This window comes from Malaclemys terrapin, chromosome 4 (assembly GCF_027887155.1).
Source record: "Malaclemys terrapin pileata isolate rMalTer1 chromosome 4, rMalTer1.hap1, whole genome shotgun sequence".
In the NCBI taxonomy this organism is placed as follows: Eukaryota; Metazoa; Chordata; order Testudines; family Emydidae; genus Malaclemys; species Malaclemys terrapin.
Window position 1 is genome coordinate 68,659,152 of NC_071508.1, and position 23,869 is coordinate 68,683,020.

General features: G+C 42.1%; 1 protein-coding gene across 1 annotated transcript in view; it reads right to left on the reverse strand.

Moving 5' to 3' along the window:
• Positions 1-23,869, reverse strand: part of PRMT3 (protein arginine methyltransferase 3) — a 106,328-nt gene that overhangs the window by 11,631 nt on the left and 70,828 nt on the right. Inside the window, exons 14-15 of the mRNA XM_054026514.1 lie at positions 6,075-6,125; positions 5,790-5,877 (exon numbers count right to left, since the gene is read on the reverse strand). Coding sequence (XP_053882489.1) covers positions 5,790-5,877; positions 6,075-6,125 — 139 coding nt within the window. The remainder of the gene's footprint in view (positions 1-5,789; positions 5,878-6,074; positions 6,126-23,869) is intronic.

Consider the following 23,869-nt stretch of genomic DNA (forward strand, 5'->3'; position numbering starts at 1 on the left):
CACTCACTCAAATTTGGCCTACCCGGACTTCTGTCATCATGACAGCTGGACTAAACCTGAGTAGCACTGGGACCCCACAGGTTACAGTGCTGGAAGCAGAGAGCCAAGCCCAGCCAGCCCCGTGGGACAGGGGCCACGGGAGCCGTCACATGACCCTTTGAAACATTCTGGCAACCCCAATTTTGGGTCCTGACTCACGGGTTGAAAAACCCTGTCTTAAACCCTCTGTCTCATCTGATGACCAAAAAAAACCAACCAACCAACCAAACAAAAAGCCACGCAGGGAAGGATAAGAAATCCTCCAAAGGATTGTTTGCCTTAAACTTAGTAACTTCTACTTATTCCTTCCCTAGACACTTGGAGCCACAGCCACCCACCCCACTATCTCTTCCTGGTTTGTAACTTCTGCTGCTGTCATCACCAGCTTATGAACGCCGAAGAGCAGCCTCACTTCAGTGATCCCTTCTGCTGACATAAAACTGAACTCACGAGACCATGTGTTTCAAGGGACTTGTTAGTGTTCTAGAATTCTGCTTTCATGTCCAGAGGCTCAATGACCATGTCCTCATGAAGCTTTTGCAGGTGGAGCTATTACGGATTTCCTCAAGTCAGACCATGTACTGCTGTACCTCTGCATCAGAAGCATTTTGCAATTGTATTGTGGGGATAGAAAACAATGATCAGTTACTGGGATCTTTTATGCTCAGATAGCATGGCGGTGTAGACTAAATACTTACAGTGAGATTTTGTAAACAGACAGGTCAGGGAAGGGGTAAGAGGGTAAGCTGGTTTTATGACAACTTTATGCCTCGCCATTTCTGAGCGGCTCCAGAGGTCACTACAGCCCAGTTGGCCCTGGACTGCTGCCTAAATTACAACACCCTGTTCCTACTTGTCCTACCTTGGGCCCACTTGCCTAAGCTCAGCAATGCTGCTTGGAATATCCCTGCAGCGCTATGAGCTGCAGCCCCGCCCTCTCCTACTCCAATATGACCCCTATGTTGGAGTTTTTGACAGGGAAGCATAAACAGTCTAACACAAAGCCTGTGCCAGGGTAAATTCTCCACTAGCCAGATCTGGGGCTCCAACATCCCTTTTTCATTGCAGCAGCATAAAAGAGGCAATAGCCAGGAGAAAACCTCTTCCTTAGTGCTTGAAGTAGAAGGTTACAGAGGTTCCTGAAAAATCTTCAGAGCAGTTTTTAATGTCAGGTACTGAAAGACATGTAACATAATATGCAAGATATTGACAAACTTCATATTTTAATCTTAAAGAAATGCAAACCAATATAAAAAAGGCTGGGTATCAGCCGTTTCATTGGCCTGGTCCCCTTTGACCTTAAAGTTCAGGCTGCAAGGAAAACTAGATTTAAAAAGGGTGAGATATCACCACTTCGCTTACCAGAGAACAACTGCTATGGTGACAGGGTTATGACAGAGAATTTAATTGCATGGTAGATAGGCAGAATAGGAAGTAGAATCTCATTTAAGAACTTAAATCCTCCAATAACGGAATGTGGAATGTAGAAATATTTCAGTTTAAAATCAAAACATGAAGATATATTAATTGTGCCAAAGCCAAATTCCTACTATTTAACAAACTCGAGGAAAGAAAATTAACATTTTAAAGTTTGTTAGCTTACAAATGGCTACCTAATTATGGTGGAAACTGAGGAGAAGTAAAAAGATAATCAAGAATTTTTACAGGGTTTAGTTGCATGAGTCCTATTTCAGTTTTGCTGTGCTCAACCTTTTTGGCATTGTGGAAAAACAACAACATCAAGGTTTTATTTCCACCGCAAGGCAATATCAAGAACATAAAATAACGGCGATGTGCTGTTTTATTGCTAATGGAGTTTGTTTGCATGCAGATTTTCTGTTTCAACTTAATGCATTGTTATAGGGGAGGAGGAAAAAAATTCAACAGAGAGACTCTTAAGGTTATTTTTGGAAGCATTAAATTTATTTACCATATGTCTGGCCCTAAATCAAACTCATGAACCCATGATCTTCTTTAGCAAAAATGTTTAACAGGGTGGAAAGCAGCAGATGGAAAAAAATCAAGAAACAAATGCAGTTTTTCCTCCCTAACAATCCAAATAGATATAAAGTATTTGTTTTGTTTTTTAAAAGGATTTTTCAAGCTTTCTAAGGGTGGCTATCTGAAGCCTGACTGGCATCTGTAGGGAGTTCACATAGCACCTTTGCAATGTCCTTCAAACGGAAAAAAATGTGTGTCTTGCCAATAAAATGTCAGTTGGCTTCTCCCTCTAGTTTCTTTCGTTTTGCTGCATTGTTAATTATTAAAAACAAATCCAGCATGCTGACAGCACTCTTTTACTTCATTGTTCATCACCTTCAAGACTCAGATCATGCCCAGTAGGAAAAAAATACAAAAGTTACCTTTCAGATTTAATCAGTAGCAAGAGCTTCTTTCTACAGGGTTAAAACATCACATTTCTTTACTACATAGTTCTGGCTTAAGTTGATGGTTACAGACAACTCTTCACACGATTATCATTTTGATTAATATCTATTAACTTGGTCTCAGGAACTTCTGACCCATACTGAATCTTTTTCCCCTCTCATTTCCCCACAAACATAATTCTTTCCAGCCTTTCCCAACCAGGTGTGGGTTGTTGTTTTTTTAAAGCAGTCTAGTTGTATTTGGTATTATTAACATTAACGTCAAAAAGAATACACATACATTTGTTAGCTCTAAAAGAAAAATACACAGATGTATAATTTGAGAATACAAACTGGCATGATACCAGAGAAAGGACTGAACTAGCTCATGCTGCAGAACTGTATAGTCATGCTTTGACATAATGCAGCCTGTTAAAGTAATACGCAATAGACTCAAGCAGCCGAAAGCATTGCAGACAGCGAATCTAATAATATAACAAATGCTTTACAATCACTTCAGGCAACTCAATTAAAACAAAAAGGCGTTTTTGTATATTTGATAATAGGAGAATGAGAATTTAATTTTTGATGCCAATTTTAACAATGTTTTACTTAGACTAAAAAAGGTGGACAAAAATAACTTGAGTTTTGGCAAACTGGTTATAAAACCTGCTTTCAGAGTCACTATAAAGTAGATGTCCCCAAACTGTGGGGCATGCTCCACCAGGGGGGACGCGGAGTAAAGTTTGGGCCAGCCCCCACAGGACTCCGCTCCTGTCCCCACCACTGTCCCCAGCCTCAGCCCCTTTACTCCTGTCTGCGTCTCCTTCTCTCCCTGGGAGCCACGGCCCCACTCTGGGCCCCGGGGGGTGGGCGTGGGCTGAAAAGTTTGGGGCCCATTGCTATAAAGAATAACATTATTTACTTTTTTCTGTAACTGTCATAACATCTTCTCAAGCACCCTTACCAAATAAAATATGGAAAGCAAGTGTCACCAAGGGTACATAATTTATAATTTAGAACAAATAGGTAATAAGTATGTCCATCTTCCCACTGGCTGCAGATCTTTGAACCTCTCACTGAACCAAAAGGAAGAAATAGAACTCAACACTAATATTAAGTCTTTAACCATCTTCCTAGAGTAGGGGCAGGCAAACTTTTTGGCCTGAGGGCCACATCGAGTTTCTAAAATTGTATGGAGGGCCGGTTAGGGGAGGCTGTGCCTCCCTAAACAGCCAGGCATGGCCCAGCCTCCGACCCCTATCCGGCCCCCCCGGCTTCTCACCCCCTAGGACTCCTGCCCCATCCAACCCCTCCTGTTCCTTGTCCCCTGATGCCCCCCCCCCCCGGGCCACTGCCCCATCCATCCCTCCCTGTCCCCTGACCACCCCCAGACACCCCACCCCTGACTGCCCCCTGCTGCCCCATCCAACCCCTCCTCTCATTCGTGACTGTCCCTCCCACCCCACTGGGACCCCTGCCCCATCCAACCACCCCTTCTCCCTGACTACCCCCGGAACCCCTGCCCGCTCCCCTGCCGCCCCCATCCAATCCCCCCCTCCTTCCTGACTGCCCCCCCTCCCAGGACACCTACTCCCATTCAACCCCCCCAGTTCCCCACTCTGACCGCCCCACCCCTATCCACACCCTTGTCCTGCAAACATACTGAGCACCTGCATTATGATTTTTGCCTTTAGAACACTGCACACACACAAAGTAAGTAGTAGAATGAGTCCTTGTGCTTGAACAACAGTATTAAGTAGGATTGCTGATTACTGCAAAGCATATGTTTATCTGAAGCAGGTACTACTGCACTGAGGAAGCAGGGGGAAAAATGATGCCCAGCTAGGGAAATCCTCCCACCGGTGTAGACCTTCCTCTGGGACACTAGGACCTATGTGCCTTTGGGAAAGAAACTGGAGGGAGGAGCCAAACAGAGACTGAAGCAAGCCGGAGCAGATGCAGAAGCAGTTTAGGCAACGGACACTAATGCCTGGAATTGATTGTCTGTTTGCTCCAATCCCTTGTTGGCCTCCTCCCTCAAACTCTTCACTTCAGTCTCACCTCACACCTGCTGTCATGCCTTACGCTGCTTTCTCACCATGCTCTTCTTTCTGGACTGTCCCTTCCCTTGTCTTGCTGTTTAGACTATTACCTAACTAAATATAATTCCCAAAGTCATAGAACAAAACGGTTGCAGCCATCGCATATTCACTCTTCTTGTGGTGTTATATTCCTTTTTTCCCACTCTATAGCTGTCTGGTGTGGAGCAGGGAACACCTATTACTCTGCTTTTATATAGTGACTAGCACATTCTTGATCCCATTCTTGGTTGATCCCTAGGCACTACTAGTATACAAATAGTCTTCGTGATGACTGAATGTGAGGGGATAAGCATTCTTAATTCACAAGATGGTGATGACAACTTCATTTACAAACTTATAGCTCAGTAAAAATTATTTTTGTATACTTTGGCTGTAAAGCTCTAATAAAGACTGATGCTACCAAAAACAAGACGGAGAAGTTTGTCCCAGTGGACTGGGCATAAGAAGAGCAGCCAGGAGTTCCTGAATCCTAATTCTAGATCTGCCACAGATTAATATTGTGCCTTTAGGCAATTCACTTGTGCCTCAGTTCCCCCCTCTGTAAAGTGGGGGGTAATATTAAACTACTTAGCCACAGATGTTTTTCAACATTAATATCTGTACAATGCTTTAAGATATACCAAAATACTACTTTAATATTTTCATTAGCAGTATTTAATTTCAATGTTTTCAGATGAAATCTTACATTAGAGTTTTGTTCCATCCCGATGGATAGCAAGAGACGCTGGGCTAGATCCACAAAAGGACTTAGGCATTGCGACACTCATCATTTCAACTCTACAGTATTAATTTAAGAGCAAGAGCAACAGCAAAACATGTAGTCATTGATCTGATATATTAATTTAAGCATACTTTTGCACTGGCATTCAATAAAACTATACATAATTTGACAAATAGGGAATTTAAGCAAATGGGCACAACTGTCACATTTTAAAAAACATTTGTAAGATTGATAAATACCCAACAAAAAAAAACTGCAATAAACTAGTTTTATATTACTCGGCTACAGAAAAGAAAAAAAATCTATATCCATTGTAATATGGGCAATTTTTTTAAAAAACAAAGCTAGACTATAGTTATGGAAGCAGAATAAAAACATGAATAGATGCATTTTCTAGTTCCCTGGTTATTGTAAAATGGAACTTCCAAATCATTGTCAAAAACTGGTATCACCATTAAAAACGTTTTCAGATATAATTTAACAGTGACCTGTAACATATAGCACTGTCACATCAAAAGCTATATTACATTGAAAATAAAAGAAAATAAAAAAGCATACCTGTTTTTACAGAAATAGGGTTCTCCAGAAGAAACACTGTTTGTTTCCAGTGTGTTTTGGTACACTGGGGACCCGTCGAGAACATGACCTGAATTGACAGAGTTCAAAAATCTGATGAAGTACAACATTTTTAATATCATGCAACATTAATCTATTACACAAAACACACTTCAAATGCTTGCAACAGCAAAATAGGCTTGCTCTCAAACACCTTGAGGCGACAAACTGAAAAAGTACAATACATTTGACATAATTAATTTTTAACATACAATCCCCAGTACTCACACTGTTGTGGCAGTTCTTCTCAAAAAATATATCGAAGTAGCCAGCAACCGCCTATAATAAAAGGAAAAAACAAATATGAACAGGGAATATTAAGTACAATAATAGAGACACCCATTATTCTGTACATATTCTATGGGCAAAATATGCTTTTTTGAAGTAGCAAAGGTAACTTCTTCCATTACATAGATCATTTCCATTTTTCTTCAGGGGTAATTCAGGAAATTCAGATATTCACACTATTTGAGTTTTACTGGCAAGCCTATAATACAGAATAGATGGAGACAATTCTTGAATTAATTCATAGACTTATATTTCTAATGCTTCAAAACTTTGTTTTACAACTGAAGTGAAGTCTGTACTTTCAGGAAAAAACAGATATATTATTGACAGACACTCTCTTAAGCAAGACTCCATTTGAAAGTCAAAAGATTAGACTTCTACATTGCATTATACTGCAGCTTTTAATCACAACCTTTCACTTAAAAATGAACACTCTGGCGCAATCATAGCTATTTAATATTACAACAGTTATTTCTTTAGGTACACACAAAAATGGGTAAATCCAGCTCTCTCTTCTGTGGCTGCTATAACATGCTCTTAGGGTACAATTATACACATAAAGAGGGGCTGTGGATGGGGGCTTCCTCTCTCCCCCTGAATGACATGGAGCCTATTCTACACAAACTCCCTGTGCATGGAGGGCAGGGAAGAGCCAGTACAGGGACCCTCATGTCCTCTATCACAGTGGTTCTCAAACTTGGGCCACCGTTTGTTCAGGGAAAGCTCCTGGCAGGCCGGGCCAGGCTGGTTTGTTTATCTGCTGCATCTGCAGGTTCAGCCACTGGCCGCGGTTCGCTGCTCCAGGCCAATAGGGGCTGCAGGAAGCGGCGTGGGCTGAGGGATGTGCTGGCTGCCCTTCCTGCAGACCCCATTGGCCAGTGGGAGCCGCGATCGGCCGAACCTGCAGACGTGGCAGGTAAACAAACCGGCCTGGACCACCAGGAGCTTTTCCTGAACAAGCGACGGCCCAAGTTGGAGAACCACTGCTCTATCACATACAGAGGTAAGGAAAAGGAGTTTCTGAAGTGTCCCACATGGACTACTTCAGCAGCTAGTGTCTATGCAGTGGCTCCACAACTGCTCACTGTACCCCAGCGGGAAGGATACCATAAAACTCCCCTCCTCCCTCTCAAGACTCCAGAGAGCCCATTGCCTTCCTGGTACATAGCTCAGACCTTGGATTGATACCTGTGACAGGATATACCAGACCCTCTGATGCCCCCTGCTGGAGGCCTCCTGGCCCTCCCCAAAAAAGGGCAGTGGAGGGGGTCCTTGAAGCTGCCTAGAGTGGCTGCGTGGGACACAGCCAATCAGGGCCCAGCAGCCTAGTATAAGAAGAGCTGCTGGGCCAGAAGGAGTTCAGTTCCTTGCTAAGTGTGGATGGTGTGTGGCTGGCTGACAGAGCTACAGAACCCCGGACAAGGCAGCACTGACAGAAGCTGGGGAGAGCGGGAAGGAGCCTGAGCTGGTGGCTGGGACTCCATTAGGCCAAGGCCCTGAGGTAAGGGTGAAGATGGCATGGGGCTGTGGGGAAGTGGCCCAGGGAATTAGAGAAGTCACGTGACATAGTTAAAGGGATACAGCAGACAGCTGCTATCTACAGGGTCCCTAGGCCAGGGTCCCTCTCACCCACCCCCACAAGGGGGGGAAGTGGCCTGGACATTGAGGCACCCCAGAGGAGGAACTGAACTATAATGGTCCAGCTGGAGAGATGTACCTAGGAAGCCCAAGAGGGTGAAGACATTGTCTCCAGGAAGGGAGCACTGGGGCATTGCTCTATCCCAGAGCAGGGACAATCAGAGAGAGAGTGCTAGCATATGCACTCAGCCAATGGGGAGGTCACGAGAGGCGAGTGCACCGCGATACAATACCCAATTAAAAAAAACTACATAAAGATTTGACCTTAAAGGAGGACTTTTCACAGGAAAAGAATAAAGAACATTTACACCGAAAGGAGTTTAATATACCATTTTTTTTTCTTTATAAAATTAAGTGTCCTGCTTTCACAGAGGAAAAAGAGTTCTTGAGATGCCTCAGTGATCCAAAGAGAAAAGTAATGAAAAAACCAATCTCAATAAAGAGGAGGCTGCTAAAAAATGATGGACAATGCAATGCACCTCCCAACCTTGTTTCCCATCATCTTCTATTAAGAAAGTAATGTAAAAATGCTGGACAAATGTGTCCTTAAGGCGGGCTATGGATATGCAGTCCGAAAGTCAGCCTCAGAAACAAGATGCTGAGACCTATAAAGAGTCCATGCTCTATTGTGTAAGACTGTCAGGCTGGCAGCTGGGGAATCTCCACCCACTAGGATATCAAATAGGGATTTCGCTCATGTCTCTTCTGGTACATTCACATTCACACAGGACTCCACATGAAGCCTAGTTCATTGTTTCAAATCACATTCCTCCCTAGTGCAACTGACTTGCTTTTGTTAGAAATATTTGTGTCTGAAAGAAGTTTCCTACTCACAGCCCAGCATTTTACCTTTTACTTAACGTCTAGTTAGAATACCAGTCTCTTGCTATGGAAGTGATTATGTAAGTCATAAATTAAGCATTATGCTTTCAGTACTGACTCAAAGAAATGGGCTGTGAGGAAGAAAACACTTAAGTATCTTCCAGAAGACAAAATATGTGACTGCTAAATGGGTATCATGGATGTGACATATTTCATCACTGCGCAATCTCATGTTTCCCCTCTCCAGCCTAAAACTTGAATAGACCAGGTAATAAATGGAGAATATGGCATCTCTTAAGATGGATCCATCTACATATAGCCATCTTGTTTGATTTTTAACCAATGGCAGTTTGAAAATTCTTGGAGAGCTTTAAGCTCCAATTTGGAGCAATATTCCTCTTGGCAGAGAAACCATACCAAGGAGACACACTGTCAATGACTCTCTTGAGGAGGTATAAATGCCAGCCTCTCAAAGCAGTGATTGTTCAGTTCCTCGAGGGCCATCACTCCATGTTGAGAATCCCAGCTAAATTATATACTGGTTTCTAATTTATTTTTTCCTTGGAAGATCCACAATGTTTTGTCAAGGCCTGGAGTCCTCAGATTATCTTGACCGCTGTCAAACTGCTCTTGTTAATCCACAATCTCTTGAGAATAGACAAAGGTCTACTGAATCATGCAAATTCTTTCTGGTTATTAGACTGATACTACTGATGATGAGGTATTGTTGACATGCCTGCAGAAAGGGACAGGGATATAGCACTATCATTTTCTCTGAGGTGTTATTCATTTCTCCTGAAGCCTCACAATATAGAGCACAAGAGGCTTCTATTATCAGTCTTGTTCAGTGTCCCTTTAAATACTGTGAACAAATGACTTTTGCTCCCTTTCAGTGCGCATAAACTTATATTAACATAACCAAACTCACAAAGGGAACACACCAGAAAAAAATCCAAGTTGAGTCGCAAACATTCTGCCATATATTTCACTTTATAGCAGTCTCAGATGATGGCCCAGCATGATGTTCATTTTAAGAACATTTTCGCTGCAGATTTGAAAAAACACGCAAAGAAGATACCAGTTTGAGATTTCTAAAGATAGCTACAACACTTGATCCAACATTTAAATATCTGAAGTGCCTTCCAAAATCTGAGAGGGACGGGGTGCAGAGCATGCTTTCAGCAGTCTTAAAAGAGCAACACTCTGATGAGGAAACTACAAAACCTGAACCACCAAAAAAGAAAAATCAACCTTCTGCTGGTGACCTCTGACTCAGATGATGAAAATGAACATGTGTTGGTCCACACTGCTTTGGATCGTTATCGAGCAGAATCAGTCATCAGCATGGATGCATATCTTCTGGAATGGTGGCTGAAGCATGAAGGCACATATGAATCTTTAATACATCTGGCATGAAAATATCTTGTTGTAATTGAAATCAATATACTTGAAAATGTAAAAAACATCCAAAGTATTTAAATAAATGGCATTCTATTATTGTTTAACAATGCAATTAATTGAAATTAATATTTTTAATTGCTTGACAACTCTAATTTCTGTCAATCCCAGGTTTAACAACAGCTTGTTTTTAGAAAAATACTGTCAACTGGCCAGATTAGACAGTGACTATGAGAATCACCTACCTATGATGTTTGTTTTCTCAAAGTAGGACACATCTTTTTCCTTTTAGGAAGTCTTCATTTAATAGAATTTAATACATTTTAAAAGATTAATAAATCAAAACATATTAGCATATTAACACATGTTAAATATGCCAAGAGAAACAGTATGAATTGTGAAGCGAGTTTTCATAATAACCTTCTGTTGAGACTACAAAATCATTGATTTAGGAAGCATATGTTGACTGCCATGAAGCAAGACTCAACATGACCGGCAGTATAATTGATTTTTGACACTTAAACAGAAGTTACCCAAATAGGATTAGGGAGAGACTACAGTTGCTTAGTTGAGTCCATAAATGAAGACCAATAACACAGTGGTTAGATACTCCTTATACTCCAACACTTAGCTATGTTTTCCCACTTTGATTTCCTGTTTTCATGCTTTCCTTCACCAGTAAGCCATACACACAGTAGCATTCAGAACTGTTTTCCTCTTTTTATTACTTATGCAATAAAATCACTGACTCACTAAACTCAGTTAATATAACTAATTCCTTTTAATTCTGAAAGCTACATTACTGAAATCATGCCAAGACTACAAAATCATTCAATGGAGTAGACTCCCAACTGGAATGTAAGTGTTAGTTACTGAAAACACTATTTAACATTTTAACACTGATTTAAATGAACACTGAACAAGAACTCCCTGTACTTATAACATGTTCTCAGACTGACATTTAACCTCCTGTCTACAGGCCATAAAATAAAGGTATTTACTAAGATATTCATAAAAGGATCAAACCACAAAGCCTACTCTTAAAATCTATTTACTTGATAGAATATACGTTGCTAAATGTTCAAACATTTTAGGCAACCCTTCAAAACAATTAAGTACAAACTTGCAAAGATCAAAATCTTCCTTATGAACGATGATGTAACAATTAAAATTAAGTTTTAAAACCAAATGCATTGTTCCAACCTTAGCAGCATATATGCCAAGTTTTCTTGTTTATAAAAAACTAAAATATAATACCCATTTTCTCAGGCTTTTTCCAGAATGGTTTTCCCTCCCACAATATATTTCTAAGAACTTTAAAGACCCCTCTCCCTCGAAACATACAACTTTCTGTGCTGTAACATAAATACTGAAGGTCTGTTGTGTTCTATTGAGAATTACAGTCACAAATAAATCAGTGTAATTGTTTAAGTTTCCCAAAGCATTTCCCCATCTTATTATCAGGTAAAAGAATGACTTCATCTAACATACATCAAATCAGAATTAGGCGTTGGCCCCAAAACAGCTACGGGAAACAAACCAACATTATCCTAATTTTATGTATATAATTTTCATCTAGAAGTTATCAGTCACTAGTAGGAGTTGACAGATTCTGTAACCCATAGCAGCAATGTTATTTAACCTTACGTGCCAGATATCTGGAAAAAACAAGAGGATTAGAGATGTAGGTTAGGATTCTCATCTGCAGTATTTGTACCAAAGTGTGGTTACATACAGGAGATTGGACATGTAAAACTGGCACCTTGGAATTCAGCTATCTGCTTACAGTTTATTTCCAAGTCAAACCTGCTCCATTTTCTTGACAGAGGGCCAAGTTGTGTGCAGTTCCTACTGACTTTGATGGAAAGCTACCTGGATGACAGAAATAGGTTTCTGATCCTATGTTGAGTCTTTAGTGCTGGCAGATAGGGGGCACACTTGTCACTAAGCAGATTTTACATGAAAACTATTAATGCCCCAATTCTCTGCTCAATGCCAAGCATGAAATAGCTGAGCATTGGGCAGATGACAGAAAGGATAAGTGTGATGGACACATCATCTTGGCAAGCAGGCAGAGCTACTTCAGAGGCTCAGCCCAATAACTAAAACAGCAACTGCTGGACACCGGAGGAGCAGCAGATCTTCTGACCGTCCTTCCCACTCATACTCAATCACCCCATTCAGGTTGCCACAGGGTCAGTCTTCAACAGAGTTGCTGCCTGGGGAAGGGAGCCTTTATGGCAGCAGAAGCAGAATTTGTGCCAAAGAAGATAAATATAGTAAGCCACAAATCACTGTTTACTGTTCATTTTCTCACTCTTTGTTCACCTGTTTATAGTTAGTCTCTGAACTGACTATCTAACAAGGTTGGGAAAAAGCTGAGGTAATCAAACAGCAACAGTCCTCCACACTTTTGTCAAGTATTTCTAGCTAATTTCTTCTGTTGCAATTTCACTACCTCGTTACTTCACCTTTGACAGCCCATCTATAATTCCCTTGAAGACTAATCACCATGAACCTTAGCATTTCTCTGGAAGAGGCATTCAAGTATTAGTCTCTGAACACACACTAGGAAACTGAAAACAATGACTTCTAGATTGGTAATAAATAACTGAAGCTGTAGCCTGCCATGAGTTTTGGAAGTATTCTATATGTTAGAGAACACAGCAGCAAGATTATTCTGCTTCTTGTTCTCCATAAATATCTTGACAGGAGAAACAAATGCAACAAAAAAGATTAAAGCCATCTCAAAGCTAAAGCAGCTAGGTTAATTAAGAAGCAAAGTAATATTCATAACTGACTTCTATTGCTTAGACTGCCAAAATAGCATTCCACCACAGTCAGCATCATTTCAACCAGCTATATGAAAGTAAAAGTGAAGCCTCCTCAAATGGTAAATGTGACAGGTAATCTATAAACAAAACAGATAATTTATGCACAGAATACGATCACTGCAACGCAACATAGCCAGGATAGTTCTAAATCTGTAAATAACCTGTATTTATAAAAACAGGTATTAGCATCCTAAACACTGCTCAATTTGGAGATGCAGCTTCAGAAAGATCATAATCTGTACCCTTCCAGCACAAAATTACAAAAACAAATATTTGTCACAAACTACAGATTATTTTAATGAATTGCCATAGAGAGAGTAGGTAATTTTCACTCAAATAATGCATGTAAAATGTAAAGTCACCACAAATAGTAAGATACAAAAAAGCAAACACATGGCATATGTTGCAGCAATTAAATACCCAATGCATAGTTCTTACATTTACATTTAGTCTTATTTTATGACTAGTGAGCAGAAATGAAAACAATTGGATTTTGATTCAAATATATTATAAAAAGTCTTTTTGTAAAGAAAACTGCTTTGTAAACATACAGAATCTAATCTGATCTAAACAAATAAGACTGCTTGAGACCCCATGAGAAGTGGTAAAGGCAACCTTACCAATTCACTTAAGAAACAAGGAAATTAAAAATTATCATCATCACTATCACTTGCAGGGAGTAATTTATCATTTTTGCTCATCACTGGTATCATGTTCCAACAGCGTGTGGCTATAGCAGATACAATTAGGCAGCTGGCCACAGAAGTAGGAGGATAATGTGCTTTTGATGGAGTTTATCCAAGCATGGAGATGGAATGCTTGTAATCCATGCAGTAGAGAAAGTTACTACACATCCGTGTCTCAGAAATACAACAGCTATTTTAAAAACTATTTCTGTAAAAAAGAATACAGAACCTTGAGATGCCCTATTTTATAGTCTTCTTGGCACAAACTGATTATGAAGATAAGTCATTTTTAATAGCATGCTATAGCAATGCATAAGTTACCGAATTTAAAACAAAGGAAGGGTATTCTAGAATGTGTTTGACTCTGATACACACTACAGAAGGCTTGGGTTTCCAACCTGAGTCTGAAGATATTCAGAACTATGATTATGGTTCAAATTAACACACGTATTCAAATACCTCTTATTGTAACTGGCAAATGTGTTCTCAAGTGCAGAAACTGACATCACTCAAAATTCTAATTTTTTTATAAATACAACTATCCTTAAACTAAAATTACTTTAATCAAAATTAACTGAATTTGTATTTTAATCACTGAGATTTTAGTATATCAATAATATCTTAATTCATTTTACCGTTGTCCATCCCCTTTCAACAAAAATGCATACCCTGCTCTTTGACAACTTCTCCTGGGAGTAATGAACAGACACTGCCATTTTCCTCCCATGGGATATTGCCATTCAGCCAGGAAAGAACCAAACAACCTTGATAGGATTATGGGGGAAGCATTCAAACAAAAGAGAAAGTTCATCAATTGATCTCAGAGTAACAAACCATTATATTTTAATCTCAAAACTTGCATACAATGAATAGCAAATACTGAACTTTCAAATACAATTAATGGCATATTTTCCTAACAATCTATTGACTGATTTCAGCCCGATGTCTCATTAAAATCTGCAATGACAAACTTAGTTCTCTAACAGGAAAGATGTGCTTTTTAAGATAATTAGGGGTTCTTTTTGTTGTTTTTTTTTTAAAGCAGATTAATTTTGTGAGGTTGAAAATAGGTCGATCTGCACAAAAGCACTTAGAACTGATTCATTATGATCAGCTTGAGACTGTTTCGCGCACTCAGAGAATTTTCAGAGGGTTTGAGAGCAGAATTTAAAATCAAGGTGATGCCAAGAAAGGAGAAGCTTAATCCTATAAGAGATTTAATTGGAGGAAATGATTGAAAGAGAAAACTGTGCCAGAGTAGAGGCTTGAAAATTTATGCTTTCAAAGAGCTTTGAAGATGAAGATCCAGATATATCTAATATTAAATAATAAGTTTATAGTCAATTTTAAACACTTAGACTTTACCTTCACATATTTCCCAAGTCAAATGAAAAACACTTCCCAAAAACTCGGCAAAATTGTGTTTAATTGTTTGAACAATTGAAGAATTATATTAAGAAATATGACCATTTAAAGAAACCAAGTCAGTTCTTTTTCCATGGATAATATAGGATAAATAAATTTTTAAAAAAAGTCACAGGATCAGTTGGAGTAGTGCTGATTCATAAACACTGCAGAGGCACATTAAACAGGGTGACATTAAGGGTATGTCTACACTGCATTGTAGCCCTAGGGTGACCAGACGTCCCGATTTTATCGGGACCGTCCCGATATTTCCTTGTTTGTCCCGCGTCCCGACCGACATGCGGTCGGGACAACCGGACAAACAAGGAAATGCCCCGGAGCCTAGAGCCCGGAAGTGCTCGCACCCCCCCCCCCCGCCCCGACTCCGCCCCCTCCTCCCCCGATTGGCTCCCTCCCCGAATCCCCGCCTCTTCCTCGGGCTCACCCTTCCTCCCCCCTCCGCAAGCGCTGGAGGGAGGCCCAGGAGACTCAGGGGAAGCGCGGGGCCGGGGGCCAGGGTGAGTAAGAGTCCGGCCTGGCCCCGAGCAGGCAGGACGCAGTCGGGCGGTAGGGCGAGGAGGGGGGCGGCCCGCGGGGCCAGGCGGTGGCTGTTCTCACCCCCCCGGGCAGCGGGACTCGGGAGCAGCCGCTGCTGCAGCTCCCACTGCCGTGGGGGAGGAAGCAGCCATGGCGCTCGGCAGCTGCGGCGCCTCCGAACCCGAGCCGGGGCCTGCTGCGGAGACCCAGCAGCGCGCACGCTGGGCCCAGCCCCTGGCCAGCGTCTGGGCTGCTGCCCAGCTGGTGCTATCCCGCGGCGGCCCCGGGGCGGAGGCATCGGCAGCCCAGCCCCGTTCGTTCCCCTCCGGGACCCGAGCGGGACGGGGGGGGCTGGGGCCTGCTGCCCCCACTCCGGGGCCGCCGCGGGATAGCACCAGCTGGGCAGCAGCCCAGACGCGACTGGCCAGGGGCTGGGCCCAGCGTGTGCACTGCTGGGTCCCCGCAGCAGGCCCCGGCTCGGGGGGTTCGGAGGCGCCGCAGCCGCGGAGCGCCATGGCCGCTTCCTCCCCCGCGGCAGTGGGAGCTGCAGCAGCGGCTGCTGCCGAGTCCCGCTGCCCGGGGGTGAGAACAGCCACTGCCTGGCCCCATGGGCCGCCCCCCTCCTCTCCCAACCACCAACTGAGTCCTGCCTGCTCGGGGCCAGGCCGGGCTCTCACTCACCCCGGCCCCGCGCTTCCCCTGAGTCTCCCAGGGCCTCCCTCCAGCGCTTGCGGAGGAAGGGTTTTTTTTTTTTTTTTTTGGCCCCGCCCCCCCGCCACGCCCCCCCCACGTCACTCCCCCCCCCCCCGCGTCTCGATATTTGTCTTTGGTGATCTGGTCACCCTATGTAGCCCAGAGTTCAAACTCAAGCTCAAACCTACCTTCGCTTCCATCTCCACATAAATCATGCTAACCCAAGGCTCAGACCTAGAGTCCCAGGATCCCATGGGGATGGTCCAAGTCTGAGTCAAGTTGGAACCTAGCATTCAAGCTCTATTGCTTTGCAGTGTAGATGCAGCCCCACTGAACCCATGCTCTGGGAGTCTGTCAAAAGTATTCCACAATCTCGTGGGCTGACTTTCTTTGTTCTCTGGACAGTCAAGTTTTCCCACACCGCACCACGAACAAAAAGCTAAAGCGGCCACATTTTGGGAGGACGCTAGAAAGTCTGGGATATGGATGGTTGGACTCGGACCTACATAACTCAGTGTTGATGCTGTAGCCCCAGTTTGGAACCCTGGGTTCAGCAATTCCTAACCTGTGGTTACAAATGAGTGTAGACGTTCAAGCCCTAGAGTAACAAATCCAGGGTCTGCTAAGTTGAGTTCTACTAACCCTAGGCTTTAGCGGGGAGGATCCCTGACCCCAGGCTCGAGCCCAAGCCTTGACAGCTACACTGCAGTTTTATAGCTCTGCAGCTTGAGTCCCAGGAGCTCAAGTCAGCTAACACAAGTGTTTAATAGCAATTGAGATAGTCCCTAAATCTCTCCGTTAATCTGCATTACTTAACTATCTGAAATATCTTACTAACGTTTTATTTCCACCTTATAATTTTAATGTTATTGAAATCTTCTCCACCTATGTAATAGTTTAAGTGCCTTCCCCCTATCCCCCCAAATAAATGAAGTTAATCACAGTTTCAGCAATGTTACATTTAATAATGTGTTACTTTTCTGGCATCTATTTCAGTTTTGTCTTCACAGACTGTCCTCATTGCCCAACTTCAGTGTTTCTCTCATGGCCCAGTCAGCTCCATTACATTTAATACAAAATATCCACATGTACTGCATTTAGTTGCTTTTAGAAGATACTCATAAAATAAACACTGGTGTGCCAGTTTTGCTGACAGAAATTGATGAAGTGCTGGGCTCTTGGGAGCAAGGGACTGTGGAGTAAAATGGTAACTTCTAGAAGGAAGGATGAATCAATCCTCTAGAATATACCTGAAATCAGACTTCAGTAACACTTGCAATGGAGGAAGTGCAAGATTGATGATATTTCAATTGACATACCAGTCAACTAAAGGCAACATGGCCTGATTTAAAAGCACCAAGTGGAAAGCTGTGATTTAAATCATCAATTTTAATCAACTTCTCCATTTGTACTTCAGTTATTTTCTGAAGAAAGGCACACACTCGTTGGCTGATATATCACTAAAATATGTTGATTTACAACTAAATAGAGCCCAGGACGCGAACTGCAGCCAGTGGGGGCCGCGATCGGCCGAACCTGCCGCGTCAGCAGGTAAATAAAACTGGCCCGGCCCACCAGGGTGCTTACCCTGGCGAGCCACGTGCCAAACGTTGCCAACCCCTGATTTACTAGATAATTAACTTCTTGCTCATGATTTGTGTCAAGCTGCATTAGGATAAGTGGAATTTAATTAAACACAAAACAGCATAAAACATTTATTTTTATTAAACAAAACAACCTTAAATGTTTTGGATAGATAAACTTCTCTTAAAATAGGTTTCCCATTTATAACTAAATGATTTATTAAAACAGAGGGATTAATTGTAGGCAGCAAATTAAACTCATATTTAAGGTCAGCCTGGGAAAAAATTTCAAATATGCCTAATTTAAATGAGACTGGATTTTAAATTCCTGGTCTACACTTCAAAATAACTTCAGTATAACTACATTGGTCAGGGGTGTGAATAATCCACTCCTCTGAGCAATGCAGCAATACTGACTTAAGCGCCAGCGTATTGGTGGGAGAGCTTCTCCTGTCAACCTAGCTACAGCCGTTCGTGGAGCTTTCTCCCATCACCTTAGAGCATCTTCACCAGACACACTACAGCGTACAGCTGCACCAATGTAAATTTTTCTAGTGTATATCTGCCCCACATCTCTTGAACATGATAGTCTCTTAAGTTACTTAGGCTGACCTATTGTGCTATATTGAAAAAGCCTGGCCTCAAAAGTTAGATTCCCCACCCCGTAATTCTCTTTATATAGAAACTCAGCCTTTGATGCCAAGTTTTTGATAGAGGATTCAGCATGAATTTATCGTATTTATTTAATTGATAAATAAATTGGGGAATGGGCCATCAAAATACCCAGAGAGAACCTGCTTCAATACAGAAATAAAACCCCCTCCAACTGCACACTCCTAGTTGTCACCTACCACTGCACACTGGAACCAATACAGAGTATCAAACACCTACAATCCATATGCAATGGGGACCCCATCCAGGAAAGATTTCTATCAGAACCGCCACTTCTGGACTCCAAACTATGTCCTAATCTCTCCAAGATCAGCAGCAAGCGCCTCACAAACTAGGACACAGTACCTCAAAGTAGCACAGAACCCTATCAGGATAACAGATGCAAAATCAGCAGACATCTCCACTACCACAATGATCAATCCCCCCCCCACCCTCCCAACACACTTTTCAAGATCCATGGGTCCAACACATGCCTATATCAGCATGTGGTAGTGCACAGAGTGAGGTACAAGTGCCCCAATACAGCTGTGTGTGTGAAACCAGACAATCACTATGCTCATGAATGAACACACACAGGAAAATGAAAAAAGACGAACACCACCTCATCTGTGGGAGAACACTCTTCACAAAGCAATCTCTCTATATGTGAGCTATCAGTTCTCATCCTCAAAGGAAACCTGCAGAACACTTTCAAAAAATGAGCCATCGTGATAGACTGTACCCCTGTATTCACCCTTTGCACACTATTGTAGTAATCTTTGTACAAAGTATGCCTTTTGAGGGATCATTTGAGAACTCAATTTGCTGGTTATTATTGTTCTGGTAAAATATGTGTAGCAACACTGTATCAAAGTGTGACGTTATTGACATGGTCTGTGACCGTATACATCATTGTTGCAACCAAGGTCCTATAGTTGCACCAAATCTGGTACAAAGGAAGTCAAGTAAGGTGTCTATGGAAAGGTTGTAATTTGCTGGTTATGATTATGCTGTCCGTATATGTGTATCATTTTTGTATTTTAAGTTATGAATATTGGCTATGTACTTGTATCTCAATGTGTTTGATGCTACTGAAAATCAATGAAGCATTTGGTCAGCTTCTTGAGAAAGGACTATTCTGAGTAAATGTCCAATCAAGAAACACTTAACTGACAATTATCAGGGAGTAGCCGTGTTAGTCTGTAGCTACAAAAAACAACAAGGAGTCTGGTGGCACCTTAAAGACTAACAGATTTGTTTGGGCATAAGCTTTCATGGGTAAAAGAATAAATGGACACAAATCGGACATCAGGAATGGTAACATACATAAGCCAGTAAGTGAACACTTCAATCTTCCGGGTCATTCTATTACAGATTTAAAAGTCACCATCATTGAACAAAAAACTTCAGAAACAGACTTCAAAGAGAAACAGCAGAACTAAAATTCATTTTCAAATTTAACACCATTAATCTGGGCTTGAATAGGGACTGGGAGTGGCTGGCTCATTACAGAAGCAGCTTTTCCTCTCCTGGAATTGACACCTCCTCATCTATTATTGGGAGTGGACTACATCCACCCTGATTGAATTGGCCCTGTCAACACTGGTTCTCCACTTGAGAAGTAACTCCCTGCTCTCCATGTGTCAGTATATAATGCCTGCATCTGTAGCTTTCACTCTATGCCTCCGAAGAAGTGAGGTTTTTACCCACGAAAGCTTATGCCCAAACAAATCTGTTAGTCTTTAAGGTGCCATCAGACTCCTTGTTGTTTTTAACTGACAATGGACTTTGGGAGACACCAATCCACATCTGAGCTTTTCTGGGAACGTTCAAATTAACATGTAAACAATGGCATCGGCCTGCAAAAAGCTGAATCATTCATGGGCATGTGACTTGTCCAGGTGGCTACAAACTCCATCTTGTTGCTGTGATTTTGCACAGAAGAACAAAGGGATTTCTGCCCACAAGAGAGAATATAAAAGGCCCTGGAAGCCTCTCCATTTTGTCTTCAGCTGGCTCAAGAGATGGCCTCTCCATCCTAAAGAGATGCCTGAAAGAAACTGGAACAAAGGACTGTAACTACAAGGATGTGAACGATTGCTGGACCCAGGTCATAAACCACAACGTTGGTCTGAAGAGGACTGGGTCCAGACTAGGAAGGAGTTTAGTCTGTGAAAGAAGCTTATTAGGACATCTCTGAGGGTGAGATTTACATCTGTATTCAGTTTCCTACTGTATTAGGCTTAGATTTGCGTGTTTTGTTTTATTTTGCTTGGTAACTTACTTTGTTGTGTCTGTTATTACTTGGAACCACTTAAATCCTACTTTTTATACTTAATAAAATCACTTTTGCTTATTAATTAATCCAGAGTAAGTAATTAACACCTGCGGGAGCAAACAGCTGTGCATATCTCTCTATCAGTGTTCTAGAGGGTGGACAATTGATGAGTTTACCCAGTATAAGCTATACAGAGTAAAACCGATTCCTTGCGGATTTAGGCTCCCAGAAAGACTGAATACTGGGTTCTGGGAAAGTCCCTGTTAACTGAGAAGCCCCTGGGGTAAGTGAATCTTAGTTTCTGTAAACTGCAGGGGGCTTGGCCCAACCTCTTTGTCTGTGCTGTTGCCAACTGGTGTATCCAGCTCAGCAAGACGGGTGTGGAGAGAAGCCTTCTCTAGCAGGGGTGTTAGTCCTCAGTGGTATCCCAATTGAGGGAGTCTCTGTGACCAAAGCCGTCACAGTAAAGTTATAAGATTCCACTGTATGATGTTACTAAAACATGTTCCAGGTCTGGGGAGTGGCCAAACCAGTTCCTCAAGCCGGGTGTAAACAAGGTCAATAGGCCATTTCCTGCTAAGTGGCTATTGAATGGCAGGAAGAAAAGTCTGCCTGGTGCCATGCCCCAGCTGGAAATGATTCTCAACCAGAGGACAGGACTATGTTAAGAAGTGGCAGACACCCCAATGGACCCCCACCCCACTTCTCTCTGTGTCTGAACCAGAAGGAACAAAGGAAGCAGCCTTTACACAGAAGAAGGGGTCCTGGCCTAAGGAGTTTGGCCAGTAAGAGTGTTAAGAGCATGTGGTGAGAAAAACTCAAGTAAAGTTAGGCACTAGTGGCTTTTTATCTTTATTTGTCTTGTAATCATTTCTGACTTTTATTCAGCATTAGAACATAAGAAAGGCCGTACCGGATCAGACCAAAGGTCCATCTAGCCCAGTATCCTGTCTACCGACAGTGGCCAATGCCAGGTGCCCCAGAGGGAGTGAACCTAACAGGCAATGATCAAGTGATCTCTCTCCTGACATCCATCTCCACCCTCTGACAGACAGAGGCTAGGGGCACCATTCCTTACCCGTCCTGGCTAATAGCCATTAATGGACTTCACCACCATGAATTTATCCAGTTCTCTTTTAAACTCTGTTATAGTCCTAGCCTTCACAACCTCCTCAGGTAAGGAGTTCCACAAGTTGACTGTGTGCTGCGTGAAGAAGAATTTCCTTGTATTTGTTTTAAACCTGCTGCCTATTAATTTCATTTGATGACCCCTAGTTCTTGTATTATGGGAATAAGTAAATAACTTTTCCTTATCCACTTTCTCCACATCACTCATGATTTTATATGCCTCGATCATATCCCCCCTTAGTCTCCTCTTTTCCAAGCTGAAGAGACCTAGCCTCTTTAATCTCTCCTTTTATGGTACCCGTTCCAAACCCTTAATCATTTTAGTTGCCCTTTTCTGAACCTTTTCTAGTGCCAGTATATCTTTTTTGAGATTAGGAGACCACATCTGTACGCAGTATTCGAGATGAGGGCGTACCATCGATTTATATAAAGGGCAATAATATATTCTCAGTCTTATTTTCTATCCCCTTTTTAATGATTCCTAACATCCTGTTTGCTTTTTTGACCGCCTCTGCACACTGCGTGGTCATTTTAAGAGAACTATCCACGATGACTTCAAGATCTTTTTCCTGACTTGTTGTAGCTAAATTAGCCCCCATCATATTGTATGTATAGTTGGGGTTATTTTTTCCAATGTGCATTACTTTACATTTATCCACATTAAATTTCCTTTGCCATTTTGTTGCCCAATCATTTAGTTTTGTGAGATCTTTTTGAAGTTCTTCACAGTCTGCTTTGGTCTTAACTATCTTGAGCAGTTTAGTATCATCTGCAAACTTTGCCACCTCACTGTTTACCTCTTTCTCCAGATCATTTATGAATAAGTTGAATAGGATCGGTCCGAGGACTGACCCTTGGGGAACACCACTAGTTACCCCTCTCCATTCTCAGAATTTACCATTAATTCCTACCCTTTGTTCCCTGTCTTTTAACCAGTTCTCAATCCATGAAAGGACCTTCCCTTTTATCCCATGGCAGCTTAATTTACATAAGAGCCTTTGGTGAGGGACCTTGTCAAAGGCTTTCTGGAAATCTACGTACACTATGTCCAGTGGATCCCCCTTGTCCACATGTTTGTTGACCCCCTTCAAAGAATTCTAATAGATTAGTAAGACACGATTTCCCTTTACAGAAACCATGTTGACTATTGCTCAACAGTTTATGTTTTTCTATGTGTCGGACAATTTTATTCTTAACTATTGTTTTGACTAATTTGCCCGGTACAGATGTTAGACTTACCAGTCTGTAATTGCCGGGATCACCTCTAGAGCCCTTTTTAAATATTGGCGTTACATTAGCTAACTTCCAGTCATTGGGTACAGAAGCCGATTTAAAGGACAGGTTACAAACCTTAGTTAACAGTTCCACAACTTCACATTTGAGTTCTTTCAGAACATTACTTGTATTCACTTAAAATCTCTCTTTGCAGTTAATAAAACAATAAAACAAGTTTATCTAAACCAGTGTCTTTTAATAGAAACGTTTGGGAAACTCTGTTTGAGATAAGATTTGTGCATATTATTGCTATTAATAAAAATGATGGACTTTATATAAGCTTGTATTGTCCGGGAAAGGGCTAGGCAGTACAAGACGTACATTTCTGGGGGGAAATCTGGGACTGGGAGTGTTTTGGGGTTCCCCTGCAATGTAATTCAGGCTAGTGAGAGCTTAGGTGTGACTGGCAGGCTATAAGTGCACCCGGACATAGCTGTGAGTAACTTACGTGCTGCAGGCTGTTTGTGAGCAGCCCTGATGGGAGGCTACAGTAGCAAAACAGTGGAAAGGGCACCCCAGGCTAGAGGGCAGACTACTACTCACTAGTCTAGATTGTACCATGTCACAGCCATAACTTTGCCAGACACTAAAAATCATGGACTGAATAGAGCCACTGGATTTATGGCTTATTACAACTATCTATAACCCATTAACACCCCACCCACAACTACTTCCCCCTCCTCTTCTTTCCTCCCCATGACTGGAGGCCTGTTAACAGGCCACCTCACCTTGCATAGTCCTTTGAAATGTGTTTACTTATGCTCGACAATCTCTCCCATCTAGTATTTAGCTGTGACACTAAGTTTCC